General features: G+C 36.2%; 1 protein-coding gene across 1 annotated transcript in view; it reads right to left on the reverse strand.

Moving 5' to 3' along the window:
- Window positions 1-298: 298 nt before the first annotated feature.
- Window positions 299-25,090, reverse strand: part of RAB2A (RAB2A, member RAS oncogene family) — an 87,788-nt gene continuing 62,996 nt past the window's right edge. The window contains exons 6-8 of the mRNA XM_045560967.1: window positions 19,656-19,767; window positions 3,630-3,698; window positions 299-1,628 (exon numbers count right to left, since the gene is read on the reverse strand). Coding sequence (XP_045416923.1) covers window positions 1,533-1,628; window positions 3,630-3,698; window positions 19,656-19,767 — 277 coding nt within the window. The 3' untranslated portion in view covers window positions 299-1,532. The remainder of the gene's footprint in view (window positions 1,629-3,629; window positions 3,699-19,655; window positions 19,768-25,090) is intronic.

A 25,090-nucleotide genomic window follows, 5' to 3' on the forward strand; every position in this document is an offset into this window, starting at 1 on the left:
CAGAAAGCTGAAGTCAGTGAGTGAACTGAAAGTACTTAGTTTCATAGTTTCATGCTTTCTTACCAGCACGAATGTTTTGTTGTATTTGATGAGCAGACATTACTTGCTTACATCATCGACAACAAAAAGAATTTCAATACAGTGAAAGAGTTTTATCACATTTTAGCAAAATTTTTAAAAAGGGTAAGCGTTAAACATTCTGACCCTTTTAAAAAACATGCTTAAATACATGTGAAAGCTATAAATGGACTAAAAAATACATTAAAAAGAGAAGTGGTCATAATAAAAAAAAGAACACTTTTATACATAGGATTTTATTTTGCACTGCTATAACAATTTCATTATAGACCAAGGGAGAGAAAGAAAAAAAGGATAAAACCACCACACTGAGTAAAATTACTAAAGCTTTTCTACTTTTTAACAGGATTTTCCATCTGGTAGATTTATTCTCATATCCCCTTCAAAACATACAAGATGCTTACCATATTTTAAAGATTATAGAGGTTGCCACTGAAAGAAAAATTTTACACAGTCACTGTACATCAAGGTTGAAAAACTGTCCTGCATGAAAAATATACTTAGAAATCATGTGAATAAAAGAAAAGAAAACATTATTGTGTTTAAGGAAAGATTAAAGTCCTCATAATGGGCCATCTACATGTGGATACTCATTCTTCTTGGAGTCGCTAAGATGTAGGAATTTCTTGCTTCTGCCCTTTTCACTCATTATACTGTGTTTTTTCCCAACAGTATTCATTAAGGCAAACAATCCTTTTCTGAAGAGGCCTTAAAGAAATTGTGGACAAATAGCAAACTTTTGGCATTAAAACAGGTTAATACATACAAAGCCTTTAGTAATGTACATTAAGCATATTGTTCTTGGACTAGTGACAAGAAAAGATGAACATGCTTGTTAACAATGTCAAAAAGTTTAAAATTTAGTGTCCAAGCAATTTCTAACAATGCTTCTGTAGCTTTAAGCTCTAAACAGTATAGAATTTATGCAAATGCATTAAAGAATTCAAGCTTGGCAAATTACACCCAAGCAGGTTATTAAACTATATATACAGAAAGTAAATGATAAATACAAAATCAAAAGAGTCCTTCTGCTTTTCCTTATGGCCTTGAAAATTGACAAACTTTTTGAGGACAGTTCTATCATATTAAACATTAGGTAACCACAGGTGCTGGGAAACCTAACTACACGGACTGATTTAAAATACTCAAGATGACTTTGTAGTGTTTAATACAATTCAGCTCGTAGTTAAGGGCACAAGACAACATTTAACAAAAATAATCACATCCATTGACCTAGAAATCAAATGCAAATAGATATGAATACAATCTCCAAAATCTGTCTTTTAAGTGAACATTAACCATTTATTCAAAGTTATACAAGAATTTAAAGGATTAAAGTCTTCCGTGACATAAAGCCATTTCAAATAGTTTCATGTCTCAGCTGAGCAGGAGGAGAGAGGGTGAAGGAGTGAGTGAGTAGGCCCCATTCGGGCAGCTAGAGAGTAAAAACAGACTCAACAGCAGCCTCCCCCGGCCTGCTGTCCTCCCTGATTGCCTGCATGTGTTGCATTAGTAGCAGCATGCTGAGGGCCAATTTTAATGCCATTTGCCTGGAATAAAAGAGGACAGAATAATAAATATAACCGACCCAACCAGACAGTACAGTTTAATTAGATTTTTAAAAAATTCATTTAAGTCTTAATGATACAATTTTACCAAACAGCTGAGAAAAACATATTGAGTAGATTTTAGCAACAATATCTCTTAGGGGATGTTCCTTCCTTTTAAAAACAACACTGTGGAAATGTTTCTGAAAATAATTCTTTATGATACCACATATTGGGTAAACAGAAATTGGATAATGCTGCTTTTCAGGGAATTCTCATAACAGAGAAATTGTTTAAAACAACTATCACAAGTAATCTTTAAAAGATAAAAATACCCAAAGCCCATGCTGCTCTTACACAACGTAAAATCTTTTCTCTAGACAGCATTTCTGTTCCATGTTGAATCAGCTGTACAGGCTAAGGGCATATGAGTGTTCTGTGTCATCAATAATTTCTATGATCCCCAAAGACATGGCAGCTTGCCAAGAACCCACACACAGAGCAGTTCTTTCATTCATCAAACTCACACTTATGTCTTAACCCTCACTCCCTCAAGTGGATTTTACCTAAAAATACAACACTTTGAGAAAAGTAATACAGTAGCTTCAGAAATTAAGCTCTTAAGGAAACTTTACGTCACAGTAAATCTCAGATTTATAGTGCTTGGCAGTTGTTCTGCAACAGTAGTAGCCTTGGGGTTTCTGGCACTAGCTCAGTATTGACAGCAGCTGATGTGGTTTCTTTTCGCTCTTTTGACTCCTCTTTAATAAAAAGCATGCCCTATGGCTCATTGGTTTTGCCCCCTCTGGGCTGGTAGCAACTTCTTGAGGAATCAAGGAGTCAGACTTGGCATTGGGCCAAATAAATAGCACGGCCTGTTGGCTCCTGACAGCACATTACAATCCAGGCTGCACAAGGCACAGTAAAGCAGTCAGCTACTATATGAAATCAGACAGAAACAATGAACGTGCCCTTTTAAATAGAGACCCAATTACTCTTCAATTTATATGGCATTAGTCTTTGAATGGTGTCACCTTTAAATTAACTCAGAAAGTACTGCCATATAAGCCTAGAAGACAGGATTTAGAAACTACATTACTCCAAATTAAAAGAAATGAGAAAATCAAGTACTTTTTGGAAACCTTACGCAAACTATTTGTTTTAGCAAGACTACTGAGATGAATAACAGAAAGCCTCATGTATGTATAGGCCAAGAGACATATCCACAGTGGCTTCCTAACACCATGCTTTTCTAACTGCAACTGAGGGAGAAACCAGGGCTTTTCTCTTCAAAGCCAGAAATCTTAATACAGAATGTCAAAAATACTTATGTAAAAGTAAATAATATGCTATGTCCCCAATAAACATTTTGAAATAAATAAGAATAAATATAGACTGGGGATTTAGGTTAAATGATGGGCTCTGGTGAACACTCTGAATTATATTCTCTAAAGCTTTTACATTTTATCCTCATCATGCTGACCAAAACAGGCTCAAAGAAACTTTACAAAAAACCAGTGCCAACTGCCAATTATATATGTTAATTTAGCCTCCTGAAAACATGCTGTGCTATACTGTAATTTCCAAACTGAGTATTTCCCTTTTTTAAACCAAACAGAAGAGCATCTTGCATCAGTACGTAGCACAAGCATTTCCTCACTAGAACACTATTCCCTAAAGTAGATGGCACCATATGGACGTGTGGATAAAAGTGGACTTTCTTTTCTCTTTGGGGGATTTCTATTTTTTGCATTGCTTGCAATAAATGGATAGGGCCACTTACTTTTATCCATTTTCATAAAGAGATGCTCTACTAGAACATAAATATTTAACTACTATACTACATATACCAAGTTTTCCATTAGATGATTATAAACTAATGTGTTAACTGATTATCATGGCTCCATTTTAGGAATTTAAAAAAATATAAAATCATGAATCCAAATAATAATTAAAAAGTCAACTCTAAATTAGTATTAGCCAATAATATTTATATGTATATACCTCATTATTAATGTCAAAGACTCCCTCTTGGATTTTTTCATAAATTTCTTTTGCTGTATTTATAAATGCCTGAAATATAGAGAAATTGGTTCATATTATTTAAAACTATGGCAGAAAAAGAACATTACATAAAAGCTCTATAGATTATCTTAACATTCAACATATGAAAATCAGCTGATATAATACATCACATTAATAAAGAACAAAACCCACCACGTGCACGATCATCTCAATAAATGCAGAAAAAGCATTTGACAAAATCCAACATTTCATGATAAAAACACTCAACAAACTAGAAATAGAAGGGAACTTCCCCAACCTGATTTAAGAACAACATCTAAGAAAAACCCTAACATCATAATCACTGGTGAAGACTGAAGGCTTCCCCCCCATGAATGATCAAGAATAAGGCAAGGATGTATGTGAATGTTCATCAATATTATTAGCAGTATTATGCAAAATAGCCAGAAAGTGCAAACAATACAAATGTTTATCAATGAATGGAAACCAAAATTTGGGATACTGATTAATAGAATATTATTCAGCCATAAAAAGGAATGAAGTACTGATTCACAATGCTACAATGTGGATGAATCTTGAAAACATTATGCTAAGTGAAGGAATGCAAGAAGGCAGACACAAAAGGCACATACGGCACAACTCCATTTATATGAAATGTCCAGAATAGACAAATCCATAGAGACAAAGTAGATTATTGGTTGCCGGGGGCTAAGGGGAGGGGAAAATGGGGAGTGATTGCTAATGAGTATGAGGTTTTGGGGTGATGAAAATATTCTAGAATTAGACAGTGTTGATGGTTGCACAACTTTGTGAATAAACCAAACACTACCAAATTGCATACTTTAAAAGGATGGATTTTATGGTATGTGAATTATACCCCAAAAGAAAAAATCATGACCATGGGGGGAGGGGGAATATCATAATGTGAGAACTGCATAGGAGATAAACATATGGAAAAAAAAAGAAACATTTGTCAACTATGTAAACTGCATAATCCTCAATGTTAAAACTAGCTTACTTTTGGAGTTCACTGTCCCACATAGGGCCCTTTTTGTCATGATAATGTATTACCTAATATATAGTTTAAGAAAGAAAGAATCAAAGGATGCCTATAATAAATAGATAAAAGGCAGTTCAACATTTTTGCCATGTTAAAGTTTCACCCTTTTTCCATATAGTATACTACTAAATTGACAAAAATTAGTGTTAGAATACTGTAGACCAAATTAAGCCTATAAATACCAAAATTTATCCAGAAGCATTCTATGTCTATGTAAAATATAAAGATATTTTACATAAATATTAATGATACAGAAGGTATACGCAAACTCCTATAGGTTCTAAACTATTAGATTTGACAGATCACAGATAATAGTACTAATATTATATATAAGGCCATCTTCAATTAACATCTTATGAGAATTCATAGAAGAAAGCTATTCTCCACTACCATTGATACAGACCTAACTCATATTTTAAAAAGTAAACAGGATTCATGGAGAGGAACAAATCATACCTTTCCTCTTTTCTACACTGGAAACATGTGACTGCTGAACTTGCCATCAGAGCTTTTGTTTCCTAATTAACAGGACTGATATGTTTTCACCTTTAAAGGCCTTACAGCTCCCCAGAGTAATCAATCTACTGCAGCTCAATTACTGCACCAAGCACACACCAGTCAGTGAAGGAGATCTGAACGTCTGCGGCAGGAGCACAGAGATATGAATATGCATAAACTCTAAGTGGCTGATCGAATCATCACAGAGGGTCATGAGAATTTGCAGCAAAATAATAAGAAGAATTAATCACTGCAGATTCACAAGGCACTTAGGACTCGAGTGCGCTTTTCATGTGTGTGCTGGAGTTAAAGTGAAGAAAAAATTGGCTTTCAGCCAACTATGAATTGATTCACACTCTTCAAAATTGAAGGTATCCCTATAAATAAGGAAAAACTTAACTTTATTTCTAATAACATGTAAATTACTGTGACGGCTTTAGAAACCAGGCTAACTAAATACTGAAGTCAACAGATAGATAAATGCACAAGGCCAGAATTCCTTATAGGACACCCTCAGGTGCACATTTCACCAGAACGCTAGATAGAACTACAAGGTCCCATAAATGAATTACAGCGTCATATAAACAGGCACTTTTATATTGCAAATTATTAAATGTGCCAATTTATGTGAATAAACTGCCCTTTTGCCAATCTGTTAACAAATCACTTTAAAAACTGGCTTAAGAAAGCTACGCTGCATAAAATTTCACAAGTTACCTCTAATTTTATTACCTAAATAGTACTTAATACTTTATTAAGCACCTTTGAGCATGGTTGTACCAGACAGACTTAAGATGTATAGTGTTTTATATCCCAAAGGCATGCAATTAATTTCATTACAGCTGAAATATAACAAATGATTATATTTTTTCATTATAATTTCTGTCATTTCCATGAAGTAGTGTTTGGACAATGCTACATTTACTTGGTCACCCAGCCTCTCATTATACATTAAAGACACTAAACTATTTTCCACCCCTCTAAGCATATTATAAAGGATACTATATAAATGGATTGTTTTATATACTTCACAACAAAAAATTAATATTTTATATTACTTAGTGATCAATGACTAATTTTAATGAGTCCTTAGAGTCTGACACCCAACATGACAAATGTAGACATTAATAAACCTGTTTTCAAAGTGTGTGGCTATGTCCACGTGTGGTGGCTCATGCCTGTAATCCTAGCACTTTAGGAGGCTGAAGTGGGAGGACTGCTGGAAGCCAACAGTTTGAGACCAACCTGAGCAAGAGTGAGACCCCATCTCTACAAAAAATAGAAAAATTAGCTGGGCATGGTGGTGCGTGCCTGTAGTCCCAGCTACTTGGGAGGCTGAGGCAGGAGGATCGAGCAGGCCCAGGAGTTTGAGGTTGCAGTGAGCTGTGAGGATGCCACTGCACTCTAGGCCAGGCAAAAGAGCAAGACTTTATCTCAAAACAAAACAAAAAAGAAATTGATGTCGAATGATTTCATTGTTTGCATTGTGAAGCAATGTCTAGGCAGACCCACCATTATGAAGTGTAAATAGATTTCTTTGCAGCCAAATGAATTTGGTGATCTTCTTGCTTTTCCATGTGGTAAATGCTCCGTTCGTTCCAGTGTCAGAAGCCTGCCTCACTCTTCATTTTACCACGAGCACGTCCCTTTTGCCACACTTTGATTAATTGCCTTGTTCAGTCCTTTACCTTCATTTTCTTCATTAGCCATTAATTCTCTTGCCTGCCACCTCAGACACTAATCTTTCAAACCTTTGGCAGCAGTTATGTGGATGGTACTGAAAATACCTAAACTTCAGGCAAATTTTTAGGAACTTCTATAGCACAAATTAAAACAAACACAACCACAAAAAGCTGTAAATGTGTTGTAAATCAAATAAACACTGAAAAAATACACATGCTGATATATATCTTACAAATCATTGACATTTGCCCAAGGGTATCTATTAAATTGCTACCACATATTCAGAACTTCTCAAGGTACTATGAAAGATACAAGGAAAAGGAGGAAATAGTTCCTATTATTGCTGAACTAGAACTATTTAGTTGGGAAAATCTAAGCAGAATCTCTGTTAAGGATGGAGGAAAAAGAAACTTTCTGCACAAACTGACAAGGAGAATGCAGGGCAGGACTGAGGCAGGTCTCACTATACCAGGGACAATGTGCTAACAGGCCTTCACAACCAACGAGAGAGAATACAGGCAGGGGGATGTGGAATTCTATTTTTATTATGATCAAACAGTTCTAAGGCAAAATACTGAAAACAAATTTTATCAACAAACATTTAAATTCTTCCTTACGTAACATGCTGCCACCTGGTGGCAAGATAAGAATTATGGCATCTGTTAGGTAAGATTTCAAAATAACAAATCAAATAAAGAAAGTATCTTGGACAGATGCTATAGAGCAAAGTATTTTGTAAAATAACAGGACTTTTTAGTTTTTTCTTAAAAGTGAGAAACATGAGGTGACAAGAATGCTGTTTAATTTTCTTCTCAATTGCTAAAATCAATGCTATGTACATTACAGGTATCCATTTGCCTAAGCTAATAATAAGCAGTATTTACAAAGTACCTATTATGGAGCAGTCACTATACTATGTGATTTATATTGGTTTTCTTTCCTTTTTTTTTTTTTTTGTTTTTTTTAATGGATTCTACTGTGGTTCGGAAGATTTTCATTATTTCTTAAAAGAAATTCAGAGTGTATGAAAATAACAAATCAATGTTAATTTTCTTTTATCTGCTTTTAAGAAAATCCATGTTTGTGGAATGAAGTTATGCCTAGCAGAATGGCTAAGGGCTCTAGAATCAGGCTCTCTAGGTTCAAACCCCAGGGCCACCTCTTACTAGCTGTGTTGCTTTGGAATCAGTGCTTAACCTCTCTATAAAATGAAAATAATGGTGCTTACTTCATAGGATTTTGGGGAGGATTAATGTAAAGCACTGAAAACAGTGCTTGACAAGTAAGTAGTAAGTGCTGACTGTGTGTCAGCTGCTGTCATGAACGTTTGGGTGCAATGACATATGGGGAACAACAGGAGCAGAAGGGAGTACAAGTGCTAAATGTTAATGCGCGCTGCAAACACTGCAGTGTAAAGGAGAGAAGTGGAGATCAATGCTCTTCGGTCAATCCAAATTATCTTGATTAAGTAAAACTAAACAGTGAAAAAGTGAATTAGCAACACATAATGTTTACAGTGAGCCCTAAAGAATAAAATATATTGAGATAAGACTTAGATTTATGCGAAGATAGGAAAGTCCTATGAAAAGAATAGTAGACTAGTTGGGAAAATCTGAGCATAAGGGCTTGGATAACAAATCTAAGTTATGCTATATAAACTCAGGAGTTTAAATAAGAAACCCCTTCAAATTATAGAGTTTAAATAAGAAAACCTTTCAAATTTTGTGCTTTACATTCTCCACAGTGTCCCCAGTTCTAAGTAAGGTAGCGGTGCTCTGCTTGTACTTCTCTCACACGGAGTTTCCCTGTGTTTCCCTGGAAGAAAGAGGGCCTTGCTAAACCTACTGATCTGATAGTAACTCTTATTTTATAGATGTGATTGAGCTGCAAAAGGAGAAATGACTTGCCTGAGACCACATGCAATTACAGCAGAAGCAGGATTAGAATCTAATATTCTACTATTCTTCTCACCACATAACGTAACATCTTTCTTTTATTAAGATCACTTACCTTTAATACAAATCAAAGGAATTTTCATTTATTTTGTTTATGTTGCAGTCAAAATCAAACATAAAAGGCACATACTTCCCAAATCCTTCAAAAGTTTTCTATTTAGAAATTATTTTAGATTTCTGGTACTATTTTTAGAACTATATGAAATTTATGATTTCTGTCCTTTGTCTCCTTCCTGTCCTTTACAAAAATTAACATCACCAGTGAATTCTTGTAAGGAAAAAAAGAAGGTGGCCTAAACAAATCTTAAGGAATTTTAGCAGAGAAATTAACAGGGGAAGGAACTGGATTAGATTAGAAAGGTTTGAAGATTACAGTATTTAAGAATTTCCTGTTCCCACTTTCTGTCAGAGATGACATAAAAATATGTGTAATTTCTTAGTAATTTAGTTTTTCCAGTCTATAAGCATTTACTGAGTGCTTGATTTGTACGAGGCACTACAGACACTTAGGTAAATATGAATATTTTAAACCTCAAGGATGAGGCAGTACAGGACAGATATAATCCGAAATGGGAACACAGCAGGACAACCTCCAGTTGTTAGAGGCGTACGGAGGCATGACCACTTCTGAATAACAGAGGAGGCCCTGAGAGCAAAAGCCTGAAGGACAGGTAAGCTTCCCACTCATTACTAGGAAAACTGAGTGGAAGAAAAAGCATTCTGGACAGAGGGGAAGATTTTTTTAGCTCAGATCTGTTGGAAACTGGCGACAAGAAGGCACGTGAAATGAGGTTAGAGAGGTGGCCTTATAGGTATGAAGGAACCCTGAAAAGGTAGGAAGCAGGTGAGGGACAAAATCAGAGGAGAGTCTAGAAGATGAATCCTAAGGGGGCAAGGCTGGCAACAGGGAGACCAGTGAGGAGTCTACAACAATAACCTGGGTAAGAAATAAAGGCCTGACCAATTCATATGGTGGCAACAAGAATGGAAAGCAAAGCTCAAACTTAACATCCATTCTGAAGAAATTAACGGCACTTGGTAAATGATAGGGTAAACTCCTAAGGTGTTTAAGAATGACTCCAATTTTGTGAGACAAAAAGGTATACCATGAATTGTGATAAATTAAAAAGGAAGAAAACCAAGTTTCGGGGAGGGAGTGAAAAATTCCTTTTAGACAAAGAATTCTAAAGCTTATGTCGTACCCATGTGGGACATAACTGTGTGCCCTATGTGAATATACACTATAGATCAATGTGAGTGTGTAAGTGTATGATATGCACATAGCAGCATGATTTTCTTAGGTAATGTTTAGGTACCCTGGTTCAGAAGTAGAGAAAATGGATGTAATTCTCAACGTTAAGAGTTAGGATCATCCATGAAGTTCCTACGGTGATGGCCAAATTAAAGGTGGAGAGGCTTATGCTCAGCCAGCAAAGTGTTCAGAGATGTAGAGGAGAGTGGCAAATGCTTCTCAAACGAAGCTGTCCTCAAGGGATGCTGGAAGGCTGCTAAGGCCAAGTCAGGTTTCCGGTGAAGTCGTGTGGTATGCCTCAGCATTCATGAGCTTGACACTGAGAACAGGCTTAAGGGGACAATAAAGCCTTCAGTTTACAACCACATTCCAGCTATATAAAAGTACCTGTTCCACCACTTACAACAAAGCCCAAGATGGTCTCTCAATGCAAATTAGGTCTATAGATTATCAAGTACTGGGACACAACACAAGTATTAATGAGGGGCCTTGAAACTGGTCTTCTTCCTGGTTAATAATGTCTTATTATGTATTCTCCCCAGACATGGAAATTCCTCTACCCTGTCAGTTTAGGTGGCTTGGCGGGTTACTGCAATCTGTTTTAGGGTTAGCTGGCTGTATTTTCAGCTAACATCTTGGCTGTTTCTTCAGTACTTTAGTAGCTAAGCCAGGAATTTTCAGCCCGATTTTTCAAATAGTTTAAGACATTTTAAATTACTAGATCTATGTCATGATGTTTATCAAAAGATTATGGTGGGCTAGGGAAAGGACTCCTTCCAAAAATCCTTGTGATTTTTGCCTCAAAAATTTTTTTACTGTTTACATTTTCTGGTTTCATGTGAATTTCCAATCTTTTTTTTTTTTTTTTTTTGAGACAGAGTGTCACTTTGTTGCCCTGGCTAAGTGAGTGCCATGGCATCAGCCTAGCTCACAGCAACCTCAAACTCCTGGGCTTAAGCGATCCTCCTGCCTCAGCCTCCCAAGTAGCTGGGACTACAGGCATGCGCCACCATGCCCAGCTAATTTTTTCTATATATATTTTAGTTGGCCAGATATTTCTTTCTATTTTTAGTAGAGATGGGGTATCACTCTTGCTCAGGCTGGTCTCGAACTCCTAACCTCGAGTGATCCACCCACCTCAGCCTCCCAGAGGATTACAGGCATGAGCCACTGCACCCGGCCTCCAATCTTAATTTTAGCTAAAATTGATGAATACCAGGGAAAAAAGAACCTGTCAAATAGCTGAAAGACTGAGAAGAATATCTAAGTGATAACTGCTTTGCAAATGGCAAGTTAAATCATTATTCACACCTCAATTACTTTTATTAAGCCTTCAAAGGTCCTGGAGGGAATATACTACTATAAGTTTTAGTAACACAATTCTGAGAGAATGAGTTCTCAATTTAGAGTGAAAACACACAAAGAAAAACAGGGGAGGAATTATAGAAGCAAATATATCACTTCTGGGGTATTTTGAAATCTCCAGAAAGATGGCATAAGGTTTTTGGGAAGGGGTGCCTCAGCTAGGCTACCACAGGTGACATCATGACACAGTTATTTCTTGGTCTAAAAAGGCTTTTCGTACCACAAAGACCAGAGGTTTGCTGCAGGAGGAAGCACCTGATCAAAGGAAGAGCCAATCTGTTCAAAATCTCCTGTTTGAGATTGCTTAGGGCAAAGATAGGTTTAGGGCAGAATTCCACCCACGTGTAACAAGAGGGACCAAAGCATAACCTGACTAAAGATGGAAAGAGGAGGAGTAAGGTTGAAGCAAATAAATACTTAGCCACCTAAACTTTTGTTATCTACCATGTGTGGGATCAGAGAGGAAGAGTCTGTGTCTTTAAGGAACTCTATCCTTACGGTGGGTGCAATGACAAACAAGCACAATGATAGAGTGTCAAGGTGAATTCGCGCCCAGGATGACACAGGAGTGAGTACAGAGAAAAGAGCCCATCAATTCTGACACCTGTGGTGGCTGGTGCTGGAGGGAAGATGGAGGTGTCGTGGAAGGCACTCCAGAGGAGGTATTGGATTTGAACATACCCTTGAAGGATCAGGTAGGAAGGGCGGACCCTGCGAGTACAGAGAACACTTTTGTGGAGGAAGGGAGAGAGCACTATGAAGCTGATCAGCTTAGTTTCAAATGGAACATGTTGTGAGGGGCTAGCAATCACAGGGCCTTGTTTGCCACGCCAAGAAGTCTGATGCTGAAGCTGTGGGGAACTGCTGTGCGGCTTAAATAAAATGAGAGAGTGACATTCAATTTTCATTTTTAGAAAGATTCCACAGGCCATAGTGGACTGAAAATGAAGAATTGAAAAATGAAGACAGGAAGCCCAATTAGGAGAAAACTATGATAGAGGCCAATATGCAAAGACATTTAATGGGTAGAAATAATAATAGGTGGAAAGTGATAACATATTAATTGAATAAATCAATGTGAAGGGGTAAGAGAAAGAAACACTATAAAATAGAGGATATAGAAGATTTGCAAACTAGAGCAGAGAAGGGCTGTTAGTTCAGGCTGGATGTTTTAAACTGGAAGGGTCTGAAGACCACTCATGCAGAGCTGTCTAGGCAGAAGCTGTCAGCGTGGAGCTGAATATACAGCCTAAATAGGTACCTGAAGTCATGGATTTAGGAGACATCTCAAAGTGGAAAAAAGAGCTGGTAAAGGAGTCTGGGGAAGGCCAGTGAGGCACAAAAAAAGAGGAGAAAATGGTGTCGTGGAGCTAAGGAAGTTTACAGAAAAGTAATCAAAAGTATCAGATACCCCAAAGGACTGTGCAACGTAAGACTATAAAAGCATTTGTTAGGTGTGGCTTTTAGAAAGTCCAGGATGACCCTGGCCATGGTGGAGGATGTCCGACTGTGAAATGAGGAGTGAAAAAGAACAAGGAAATGGAGACACCTCTTAAAAGAAGCTGGAAGTTGGCCGGGCGTGGTGGCTCACGCCTGTAATCCTAGCCCTCTGGGAGGCCGAGGCGGGTGGATCGCTCAAGGTCAGGAGTTCAAGACCAGCCTGAGCGAGACCCCGTCTCTACTAAAAAAAAAAATAGAAATAAACTATCTGGACAACTAAAAATATATATAGAAAAAATTAGCCGGGCATGGTGGCACATGCCTGTAGTCCCAGCTACTCGGGAGGCTGAGGCAGTAGGATTGCTTAAACCCAGGAGTTTGAGGTTGCTGTGAGCGAGGCTGACGCCACGGCACTCACTCTAGCCTGGGCAACAAAGTGACACTCTGTCTGAAAAAAAAAAAAAAAAAAAAAAAAAAGAAGCTGGAAGTGAACATATCCAGGAGAAACAGAACGATAGGATTTTATGTAGGTTGATAAGTATGAAATGTTTGACATCCTTAAGCAATAAGTTTGACAGGTGCTATCTATGACATTTCACTTTGACACTTCTTGTTTTATGTTTCTTGTGAAGGTACATCCTCATTCTTTCAAACATATGTTTTGGCTTGTGATTATCTTTCAAATTTTCTTTTAGAGCAATTTTTGTGAAACCATGGATAAGTCAAAAATTCGTGTTATTTTTGAATATGAGTTCCGTCATGGAAACAATGCAGTGCAGAGAGTTATATCAATGAAGTGTTTGGGAAGGATGTGGCTAATGAACCACACAGTACATCGATGGTTTGAGAAGTTCTGTTCCGGTGATTTTAATCTTGAAAATGAGCCACGTAGGCAACCTGAGACCAAGGTGGATAACGATGAGCTCAAAGTTGTAGTGGAAGTGAATCCATCTCAACCTACACCTGAATTAGCAGCAAGATTTGATGTTCCTATTCCAACAATATTGGACCATTTGAAACAAATTGGCAAGGTAAAGAAGCTGGATAGACGGGTACCACATGAATTAAAAGAGTGTCAGAAGAGAAATCGTCACGAAGCGTGCCTTTCTTTGTTGTCATGACATAAAGGCAAATCATTCCTATGACATTGTTACGTGTGATGAAAATGGATTCTTTTTGACAATCGCAAGCATTCAGCACAATGGATGGATAAAGATGAAGTGTTGAAACACAGTCCAAAACTGAATATTTATCCAAAAAAGCTACTGGTGCCTGTTTGGTGGTCCAGTGCTGGTATTATCCACTATAGCTTCATGAAACCTGGCCAATCGATTACAGCAGATGTCTACTGTAACCAATTGGATGAAATGATGAGGATGCTTGCAATTAAGCAGCCAACACTGGTCAACAGAGACAGGCCAATCCTCTTGCAAGACAACGCTCCACCACATGTCGCACAAACAACGCTGTTCAAACTACAGAAGCTGGACTTAGAAATTCTCTGTCATCCAGATTTTGCACCAACTGACCACTTGGATTACTTCTTGCAAGGAAAAATATTTAATTCTCAACAAGCTGTGGAAAAATGCCTTTCGCGATTTCATTACCACTTGCTCTCCAGGCTTCTCTGCTGCTGGCATAAACAAGCTACTGTTAAGATGGTAAAACTGTGTCGATAGCTTAGGTGTATACTTTGATTAACTGTACTGCTTCTTGTTTGAGATATAATAAACTACACTTTCCATTTGAAATTGGGCATTTCATATTTAATGATCTAATATTTTTAAGATGGCTGAAACTTGATTATATCCTGGGAGCCAAGAACCAACAGAGAATGAAGGGATGAAGAGGAGAAGATCTGAAACAAGGCCTCTGGGGAGATGGAGGGAGCACACTCTGCCAGATTCTCCTGTAAGGCGACAGGGCCGATGGGCCTCTCCACATCCCTCAGAGCTCCCTGGAGAGTGACCCCGGATCAGCAGCATCTAGGTTAGCTGAGGGCTGATTGCAAATGCAGCCTCACAGGCCACACCACAGACCTACTGAATTAGGCATGAATGTGCATTTTAACAGAATTCTTAGGTGATCTGTATGCACACTGATTTTTGAGAAGCACTGCTCAAAAATACAACTAATTTGAAAAAAAATCATATGAGACATTCTGAGCTTAGAAAAAGGGTACTGTCCAAGCCCCCCCCCCCCCCGCCACAACCTCTATGTTACCATGAAGTTAAAGAGCAAGGAAAATAAAAGAGACATCAGTCCATGGTATGTTAACAGATATTATTCATCCTCCCACCAGTTCCAATTTGGAGTATGGCTAAGTCACACTTGGAAAACTCTGGATTGAATAAAGGTTGGTAACTTTTTTAACAGTGGGTTCTCAGAAATCAACATACTATTGTGAATTCTGGTTTTCTAAAAGAGGGATGCACTCACTCCAGCTACTCCTAAACTTATGTGTCCATGGAACCCTTGCAGAAGTGATCATTTTAATGAAAGCTCCTCAAAGGACAGACTAATCTTTATTATGGCTATTCTCTATTGTGTAGCACAATATAAAGAAGAATGAAATGGGGAACTTCAACACCTGGGTTTGAGCCCTTGGAAAATTGGGATAATATACGTGAAAGAACTTTGATAAAGTGCCCTATGAATATCCAACTGCATTATTATTATTAAACATGTATAGCATCCAAATATTACATTGAAAAAAATCAGTAACAGGAACTGAAAATGTAAAAAAGGAGTTCCAGTCTCCTGTTCCTATGGGAACACCATATAGATAAGAAAAAATTTTGGTTGAAATTGGCTTCTTTATTTCATTGACATTTAGGAGACGAACTCTGGGGGGTACTTGTACTATTACATTTACAGGTGTACTTCCCCAGTGAACAACAAAAAGGATAAATGATAATAGCATGTTTAGAGCTAGGGAAAAAAAACATCCAGCTCTTGTTTCCCTGATTTTTGTTTTCAATTTCATTGATTTCTGGTTTTTATTATTTCCTTCCTTCTATTTGCTTTGAGTTTGTTTTTCTTTTTGTGGTTTATTTTGCTGTGGATTCTTGAGGCAGGAGTTAAAATTACTGATTTTAGACTTTCTCTTTTCTACTATGTACATTTAATGCTATAAATTTCCCTCCTGTGACACTGCTTTAGCTATTTTCCACAAATTGATATGCTGTATTTTCATTTAGTTCAATGTGTTTTTGTATTTCTTTTGAGACTCCCTCTTTGAGATTAGAAGTATATTGTTCAGTTTCCAATGTCTATAGATTTGTCTGGTAATCTGTTGATTTCTAGTTTAATTTCATTGTGATTAGAGAATATACTCCATATGACTTCAATAGTTTTAAATCTATTGAGGTTTATTTTATGGTTCAGAATGTGGTCTATCTTGGTATATGTTCTGAGGGCACCTAAGGGATGCTTAAGTCTCCATCCATAATTATGGATTTTTCTATTTCTTCTCTCAGCTCCATCAGTTTTTGCTTTACATTATCTTATAGTTCTGTTATCTGATACATATTTAGGATTGTTACATCTTTTCAGTGGACTGATTCTTTTATCATTATGTAATGCCCTACTTATCTCTGGTAAAATTTTTGCTCTTAAGTCTTTTATCTTATATTAATACAGCCACTCCTGTTTTCTTTTGATTAATGTTTATATGATCTATCTTTTCCCATTTTATTTTCAACCCAACTGTATTCTTATATTTGAAGTGAGTTTTTTGTAGACACCGTATAGTCAAGTCATGTTTTTCAATTCTCTCTGCCAATCTCTATAATTTGATTGGTGTATTTAGACAATTTACATTACATGTAATTATTGATGTGTGAGGGCTTAAGTCTGCCATTTCACTTTGTCTTCTGCTTTTTATTTTCTTTTTCCTGCTTCCTGTGGGTTAACTGAACATTTTTTTAGAGTTCCAAAACTTGATTTATTGTTTTTTAAGGTATCTCTTTGTGTAACTTTTAAAATAGTAGCTCCAGGAATTGCATTACATATACATAACTAATCACACAGTCTACTAGTGTTGTCATTGTACAAAATCAGGTTTACTGTAGAAACCTAACCTCCCTTGACATAGGATTCTGGGATGACAGTTCTTTTCTTTCAGATCTTGAAAAATGTTATGCCATTTCCTCTGGCCTCTATGGTTTCTGATGAGAAATCTACCATTATTAGATTAGCTCTTCTCCTACAGGTAGGGTATTGTTTCTCATTGTTTTCAAGATGTTTTCTTTGTCCTTTACTTTCAGAGATTTGACTATACAGAGGTTTGTATTGGTGTGGATTTGTTTGGGTTTATCCTGTTTGGGGTTGGCTCAGCTTCTAGAATTTGTACATGTATATTTTTTGCCATATTTGGAAAGTTTTCAGCCATTATTTCTTTATTTTTTCAGAGCCATCCTCTTTGTCCTCTCCTTATGGGACTTAGGACATATCATATAATAGTTTTTGTTATAGTCCCATAGGTACCTGAGGCACTGTTCATTTGTTTCTTCTGGTCTATATCCTGTCTGCAGTTTATACTGGCTAGTTTCTATTGTTCTATCATACAGTTCACTATTTCTTTTCTCTGTCCCCTCCATTCTGCTGTTAAGTCCATCCACTGAGTTTTAAAATTTCTATTTGGTTCTTATTTTTATCTTGTATTTCTTTTGCTGAAACTTCCTCTTTGTTTGCTAAGACTACTGTTCATTTGTTTCAAGTATGTTCCTAATTGTTTGTTGAGGCATTTTTATAATGTCTGCTTTAAAATCTTTGTTAGATAATTCTAGTATCTCTGTCATCTCACTGTTGGCATCGATTATCTTTTTTTTTTTCATTCAATTTAAGATCTTCCTGGTTCTAGTATGGTAAGTAATTTTCTATTGAAACCTGGGCATTTTGGATACTATGTTATGAGACTCTGGATCTTAATTCAGCCTTTGCTTTAGTTCTCTTCTTCTGATACTACTCCAACAGGGAAATGACGGTGGTAGTGGAGGGGTGCTACTTCATTACTGCAAGGTGAAGGTGGGGGAACATCATCATAGCCTGGTGATGCTAGAAGCGGCATCACAAGTTTTTCTGTGATGTTTGGCAGTAGCAGAATGGTTATTTTCTAAGAGCTTTCTATCTTGCCAGGGCCTTTTTCCTGGTCCTTTGGTCAGAATAGCCTTCTTTTTTTTTTTTCCTGTACCCGTTGGCCTTTCTAGGTTGCCAGTTTCTCTAGCATCCAGTCTGAGGTATGAGGCAAAAAGAAAACCAGAGAAAATCACTGTTGTGTCATTGCTCAACTACCAAGGTCTATAGCTGGTGTGTAGTAAGCTACACCATCAGGTTCACGTAAGCATACTCTATGTTTGCACGACGATGTAATTGCTTAATAACATATTTCTCAGAATGTATCCTTGTTGTACAGCAATGCATGACTGTATAATATGTTAATTAAGAAAGAATTTTTCAGTAAAAATACCAATGCTGTAGAATTGCTATAGTCAATTTCTGGATTCAAGGGTTAATTAGAAGAGCTCCAAGTATCATTTTTAATAAGTATTTACTGACTGCTTACTATGAAGGGCACAGTGCTAGCTGCTGGCTAGGATCCTGTCCTCTGTTTGCCTTAGAACAATGAGATTCTTCAATCATTTGTTTTTTAGGATCCCTTTCTGCAGTTGTGCTTTTTTTTTTTTTTTTTAGACAGAGTCTCACTCTGTTGCCCAGGTTAGAGTGCCATGGCAGCCTAGCTCACGGCAACCTCAAATTCCCAGGCTCAAGCAATCCTTCTGCCTCAGCCTCCCGAGTAGCTGGAACTACAGGCATGCACCACACTGCCTGGCTAATTTTATATATATATATATATATATATATATATATATATGTATGTATATATATGTATGTATATATATATATATGTATATATATATTTTTTAGTTATCCAGTTAATTTCTTTCTATTTTTTTAGTAGAGATGGGGTCTTGCTCTTGCTCAGGCTGGTCTAGAACTCCTGACCTCAAACGATCCGCCCGTCTCGGCCTCCCAGAGTGCTAGGATTATAGGCATGAGTCACCACGCCCGGCCTCTCACTCAGAAGGTGGGAACTAAGCATTACTTTGGGTAAACTATTTGATTTCTTAGCCTCATTTCCTATTTTAATAGAATAATAGCATAGTAATATATTTACCTTAGAGAAGATCAACTGTCCAATCATCTACTTATTGTATATAAATACCGTATCTAAACACATACAGCATAAAAGAACATAATGTGTTCAAAAACTTCCAATAGTTCAGGTTGATCAATGGAAATAATTGAGATACTGCAAATTTCATCTATTAAAGATAGCAGAATTTTCATACTTTGTATAATGCTACTTAGCAATAACATAATACTTTCCTTATTTAAAAGCAGAAGTAGATACAAATAGCTACATTTGTTTGTTGTCTTGAAACATTTGTAAATTTCATTAGCGTCCTTTTTTTCCCTGCTATGCAATACAAAATATTGTTGGATTTTAGGGAAAATATGTACAAAGATGTGTTACAGCATTAAGGACTCAAGAGAAGGCTCAGAATATAATTTAAGGGTCTGATAGAAGATGAATTTTTAAAGGGACAAAATTTTCCTACTTTATGATATTCAAAGGCTAGCAGAGACTAAAAACTTATGAAAGAAATACCAATAAATAAATATGAAGGCATTTAAACATTTCTATTACATAAAAAGATGATGAACATTTAAAAGGGCCTCTTACTTACCTCTTCTACATTGGAAGCAGTCTTAGCAGAAGTTTCCATGAAGATAAGTCCATGTTCTCGGGCAAAAGCTTCACCTTCTTCTTTTTTTACTTCTCTTCTGGATTCTAAATCACTAAACATGGGAAAGAAAGTATCATGTTATTATCCAAAATGGTACAAATACAGGCATCTGGGGAAAGTGCACCATGGGATTCAAAGTTGTACTGACCATTCTTTCAACTAATTTTTAACATATAGTAATTAACTGCATTATCCTGGGTATTACGAAGGTCAAAGTGTTTAGAATACACTTTCTAGTTTCAAAGAACTAATAATCCAACAGAAGAAAGATTCTGAGTTAGAGTCCCAGAATGCTAGAACTAGCAACAACCTAAGGGAACCTCTAGTCCAATACCCTACACTTTGAGTAAAGTGGCTTCCCAAACAAGCAAACCATTTTGCTGAAAATAACAATTTGAAAGAGCAGTACTATACTAGTCTCCCTCATCTGTTGGCCAGACTGATTGAGTTTCTATGAAGGTGATTAAAATATAACACTCAGAAGCTATAGGAAATTGTTTAGTAAAATCCAAAGTGGTAAAGAAACATTAGATTATTAATCCTAGTTGGTTTAATTCCTAGTTTCTTCTTAAAGAAAAACCGTTATAAAAAAGGGGTGGGGTAGATAGAGAGAGAGAGATTAAATCACTGATCAGCATGGGAGTTTTGAAGTGCTCTGTTTCTGACCTGGGCTGGTTCACCCCTCTTCCTTAGGAAACCAGAAATTTTGGATAAGAGCAGGGATATTCATTTTTATCACGTCAGAATTGTATTCATGAGGTGGGGGGGAAAGTGGCAGTCTCTTTCAAGTGTGTTTTATTGTAAAAGTTTAAAAACTTTACAATTATACAGTATTTATTATAGTTTTCTTTATACTTATTACTATCACACAATATTCATACACAGAAAAGCATGTATAATCATATATTAATAATATCCATTTACTTACAGCTAGCTTTGACATATTAACAGATTTTAAGTTTCTTTCCCTTTAAGAAACAAAATCAATAGCAGCTAAATTGCCTCCTGTGCATGTGTTCCTGATCCCATTTTCCTCCCTCTTACCCCAAAGGTAACACTACTTCAACTTGGTGTTTTCATTCTCATGGTTGTTTTTATATTTACACTCCGTATTTATAACCATAAATAGCATTTCTTTTGCAAGTTTAAAAAAATTCAGATGTAGCTACTGTTCTACAACTCATTAATTTTGGTCAACATTACGTTTTTCAAATTTATTCACATAATACACATTGATCTAGTTTCTTAACTTTTTACTGCTGTATCATATTCTACTAAATGAATGCAATACAACTTATTTTTAATTTTCCATTAGACAAAGTTACTTATAATTTCTTATTATTATAAACAATGTTACAATAAACACTTTATATATTTTTCTGTGTATATGTGCTAAAACTTTTCCAGGAGATTATTTTTCAAACTGTCATGATGCAGTGAATTGTAAAATCACTTTAGTAGGTCATAACCAGAATTTAAAAAAAGAAACAGAATAGAAAATATAAGAGTTTCATAAAAATTTTTGTTTTACATATACAAGTATAATTTGTGAAAGTTTTGTTATGTATGTAGGTGCACACACAATTTATATACTAGGCCATGATGTAAAATGTATTTCTTACTATAGGTCAAATTAAAAAACTTTAAAGATACTGTATTTGAATATGTACTTAGTAAAAAGTTGCTTTTAAAAAAGCCTCAGCAGGCTGGGAGCGGTGGCTCACGCCTGTAATCCTAGCCCTCTGGGAGGTCAAGGCGGGTGGATTGCTCAAGGTCAGGAGTTCGAGACCAGCCTGAGCGAGACCCTGTCTCTACTAAAAATAGAAAGAAATTATTTGGCCAACTAAAAATATATATAGAAAAAAAAAAAAATGAGCCGGGCATGGTGGCACGTGCCTGTAGTCCCAGCTACTCGGGAGGCTGAGGCAGTAGGATCGATCGCTTGAGCCCAGGAGTTTGAGGTTGCCGTGAGCTAGGCTGACGCCATGGCACTCACTCTAGCCCGGGCAACAAAGTGAGACTCTGTCTCAAAAAAAAAAAAAAAAAAAAAGGCCTCAGCAAAGAAAGGACACAATGTGATATTTAAAAGAAATAACTATAGTGGATGTACAGGAAACACACTTTAATGGAAGTAAAAGCGGAAGTAAAGACATTAATGACCAATATAATAGATGAGGCCATGGATGATGGTAGGTTGAAATAATAATGTATGTAGCAGTGAGAGTGAGAAAATAAACTTACGAAGTTCAGCAAAATTTGTGCTGTCCAATTTTATTGTGTGGTAAAAGTTAGTGAGGAAATTAGGGCAAAGCCAAGAGTATTCACTTAACTTAGTAGACAATAGTAATTCTTTAAGCATTTTTTGTTATTGGTGGTGGTGGTTTATTTCTTCCTCTTCTTTTTCCTCCTCCTCCTTCTCCTTCTCTTCCTTGTCTTCTTCCTATTTCCCTCTTCCTCTCCATGCCTGCCTTTCTCCCTCCCCTCTCCCTCTCCTTTTCTGTTTCTCCTTCCAGTCCTGACTACATGATATGCTCTAAGAGCATTAATGGTATGATTTAGGATAAGAAAAGACTACAAACAGATATGTCCATCAATATAATATTTCCTATCTACTTTACTTGTTCTATATTAGGACAACTCTTAGAATTTAAAGAGCTTTCCTAATATTGAGTTTAAAACTTCCTTATTATAATATCCAATAGTCATTAATTCTGATTCTGCCATCTGTGACATTAGTTCAAGACTAGCCTCTTGAAATATATTTGCTATTACATCTATGACTACCAGTCCAAAGTTACTATCATGTCTGATACATAAATTACATTTATTTTTTTATTTTTTATTTATTTTTTTTACTCCTTGTGTGAACATGGTCAAGAACATAAATTATGTTGAAAGAATATTCTTGATTTTTTATATTTATTAAATTACATAGCTTTTATATTCACCACAATTCTGGGTATATTTCTGTAGTTTGGCAGTTTCTTCCTTAAAATGTGTTTCCTATTCTTGAGCATAAAACTCCAAAGATAAATAATAGTAGAATTTTTACATATTCAATCTATAATTTGGACATTCTTTTAAAAATGTAATTAAAAATAATATAAAAGTTGGGCATGTATCTCACAGTTTTTTTCCATTGGTTGCTATCAATTTAAACACAGAGATTTAAAAAAATAGAAATATGTAAAACTATGTCTTCTTCATGCAAAAAATAAAATAAAATGATAAAAACACGTCAGTTTTCCGGGAATAAAATCATACTGTTGGCTTTGACTTTTTACTCCCTATGAATCCCATTCAAGTTGCTTACATTACTTACATACCTTTTTCTCCGAAACCATTTTTTAAATTTATGTCCCCTTTTTGTTTAAAGTTTGTATTATAATCCTTTTATTAAAAACTTTCATCTTTTTAAGCTCTGTTTCCTCTTTTTTTTTTTTTTGAGGCAGAGTCCTGCTCTGTCATCCTGGCTAGAGTGCCATGGCGTCAGCCTACCTCACAGCAACCTCAAACTCCTGGGCTCAAGTAATCCTTCTGCCTCAGCCTCCCAAGTAGCTGGGACTACAGGCATGCACCATCATGCCCAGCTAATTTTTTAGGTGTATTTTTAGTTGTCCAGCTAATTTCTTTCTATTTTTTAGTAGAGATGGGGTCTCGCTCTGGCTTAGGCTGGTTTTGAACTCCTGAGCTCAAATGATCTGCCCATCTCGGCCTCCCAGAATGCTAGGATTACAGGTGTGAGCCACCGCGCCTGGCCTGCTTCCTATTTCTTATGTGACCAATTTAAAATGCCATAGTAACAAAAACTGTTATCTGTCACTCTGATTAGGTCACCACCCTTCTCAAATCCCTTCACTGGCTCCCTACTGCTTAATGTATCTAATCCAAAAATTGCTTATTCCCTATTTTGATGTCTACCCCAACTCACCTTATCCAATAATAATCACCTCAATTTATTTTTCACTGTTCTTTCTCATTCATTATACTCTTCATTATAAAGGTTATCCATCTATAATCATTAGAGACATCTCTTGTTTTTCCTTTTCACATTTGAACTATCAGCTCCTTATGGTAAGTGATCAATTTAAGCCACCAGTAAGTTGTCACTCATGTTTCAGACACAAGGAAAAAAACTGGTAAGATAAAAGTATGAAAATTCTCTATATTGTCCAAATAATCTGTTATTATTTCATACATTGAATGGTAGAATAATTCCATAGTAGAAAGATTAAAGCTTTCCTCCAATAGCTTTAACCTCAAAAAGGTTCAGTGAGATGATTTAAACAAGGAAAGAATACCTAAGAAAGGCCTTGAGTGAATGTCGTGATAACAGATACTTCTCCTTACAAAGAAGTAATCAATAGTTGGCTTTTTTTAATGCAAATGTCACAATTATTTTCTCTTAATAGCAAACCTCAATTTCTATAAAAATAAAATACTCTAAAACAAGATCTATACGGTATAATGTTATTTCATTATATTATAGCTTTTTAATAGCTTTATTGAGGTATAACCGACATAAAAGAACTGTAATTAAATATAAAATTTGGTTAAGTTTTTGAACATGTATACCTGAAAAGCCATTAGTCCCCCAAAAGTTTTCTCATACCCCTTGGTACCTCATCCCTTCCTCCCCTTGTGCCCTCGGCAGCTGATGATCTGCTTTCTGCCACTGTGTACTAGTCTGCCTTTTCTAGGATTTCATATAAATGTAATCACACAGTAGTTTTGCTCAAGGTTTTTTCACTCAGTGTAATTATTTTTAGAATCATCCACTTTGTTTTATGTATCAATGATTAATTATTCTTTATTGCTGAGTTGTATTCCATTGTAAAGTTATATCACAATTTCCTTATCTATTTACCTGTTAATTGACATTTGGGTTGTTTCCAGTTTGGGGCTATTACAAAGAAAGCTGCTATGAGTTATTTGTGCATAATTCTTTCTGTAGATGCATGAAAACATATTTATTTATAGTTGGGTAAATATTTAGGAATAAAATGGCTGCCTGATAGCAGCCTTAAGGGCACATGTGGCCTTCTAGGTCCTTAAGTGTCACCTTTTGGCTGAATCCAAATTTTATAGAACAAATCCTTTTATTAAAAAGGGTGCAGCAGTGAAAGATAAAGCTTTTCTTGCCTCCTTTGGTGCTTAAAAAAGAACAATCTTGAAATTAGAAGGCTGCAGTTTCCCCACCCATGGTAGGGAGTATGGTAGATACAGGTTTAATTTCTAAAGAAACAACCAAATTGCTTTCCAAAGAGGTTGTATCATTTTACATTCCCACCAGCTATACATCTTACATAGTGAAGTGCCAGCTCAAACCTTTTGATCATTTTACAAAACTGGGTTGTCTTCTTATTAATGAACTG

This window comes from Lemur catta, chromosome 9 (assembly GCF_020740605.2).
Source record: "Lemur catta isolate mLemCat1 chromosome 9, mLemCat1.pri, whole genome shotgun sequence".
NCBI lineage: Eukaryota > Metazoa > Chordata > Mammalia > Primates > Lemuridae > Lemur > Lemur catta.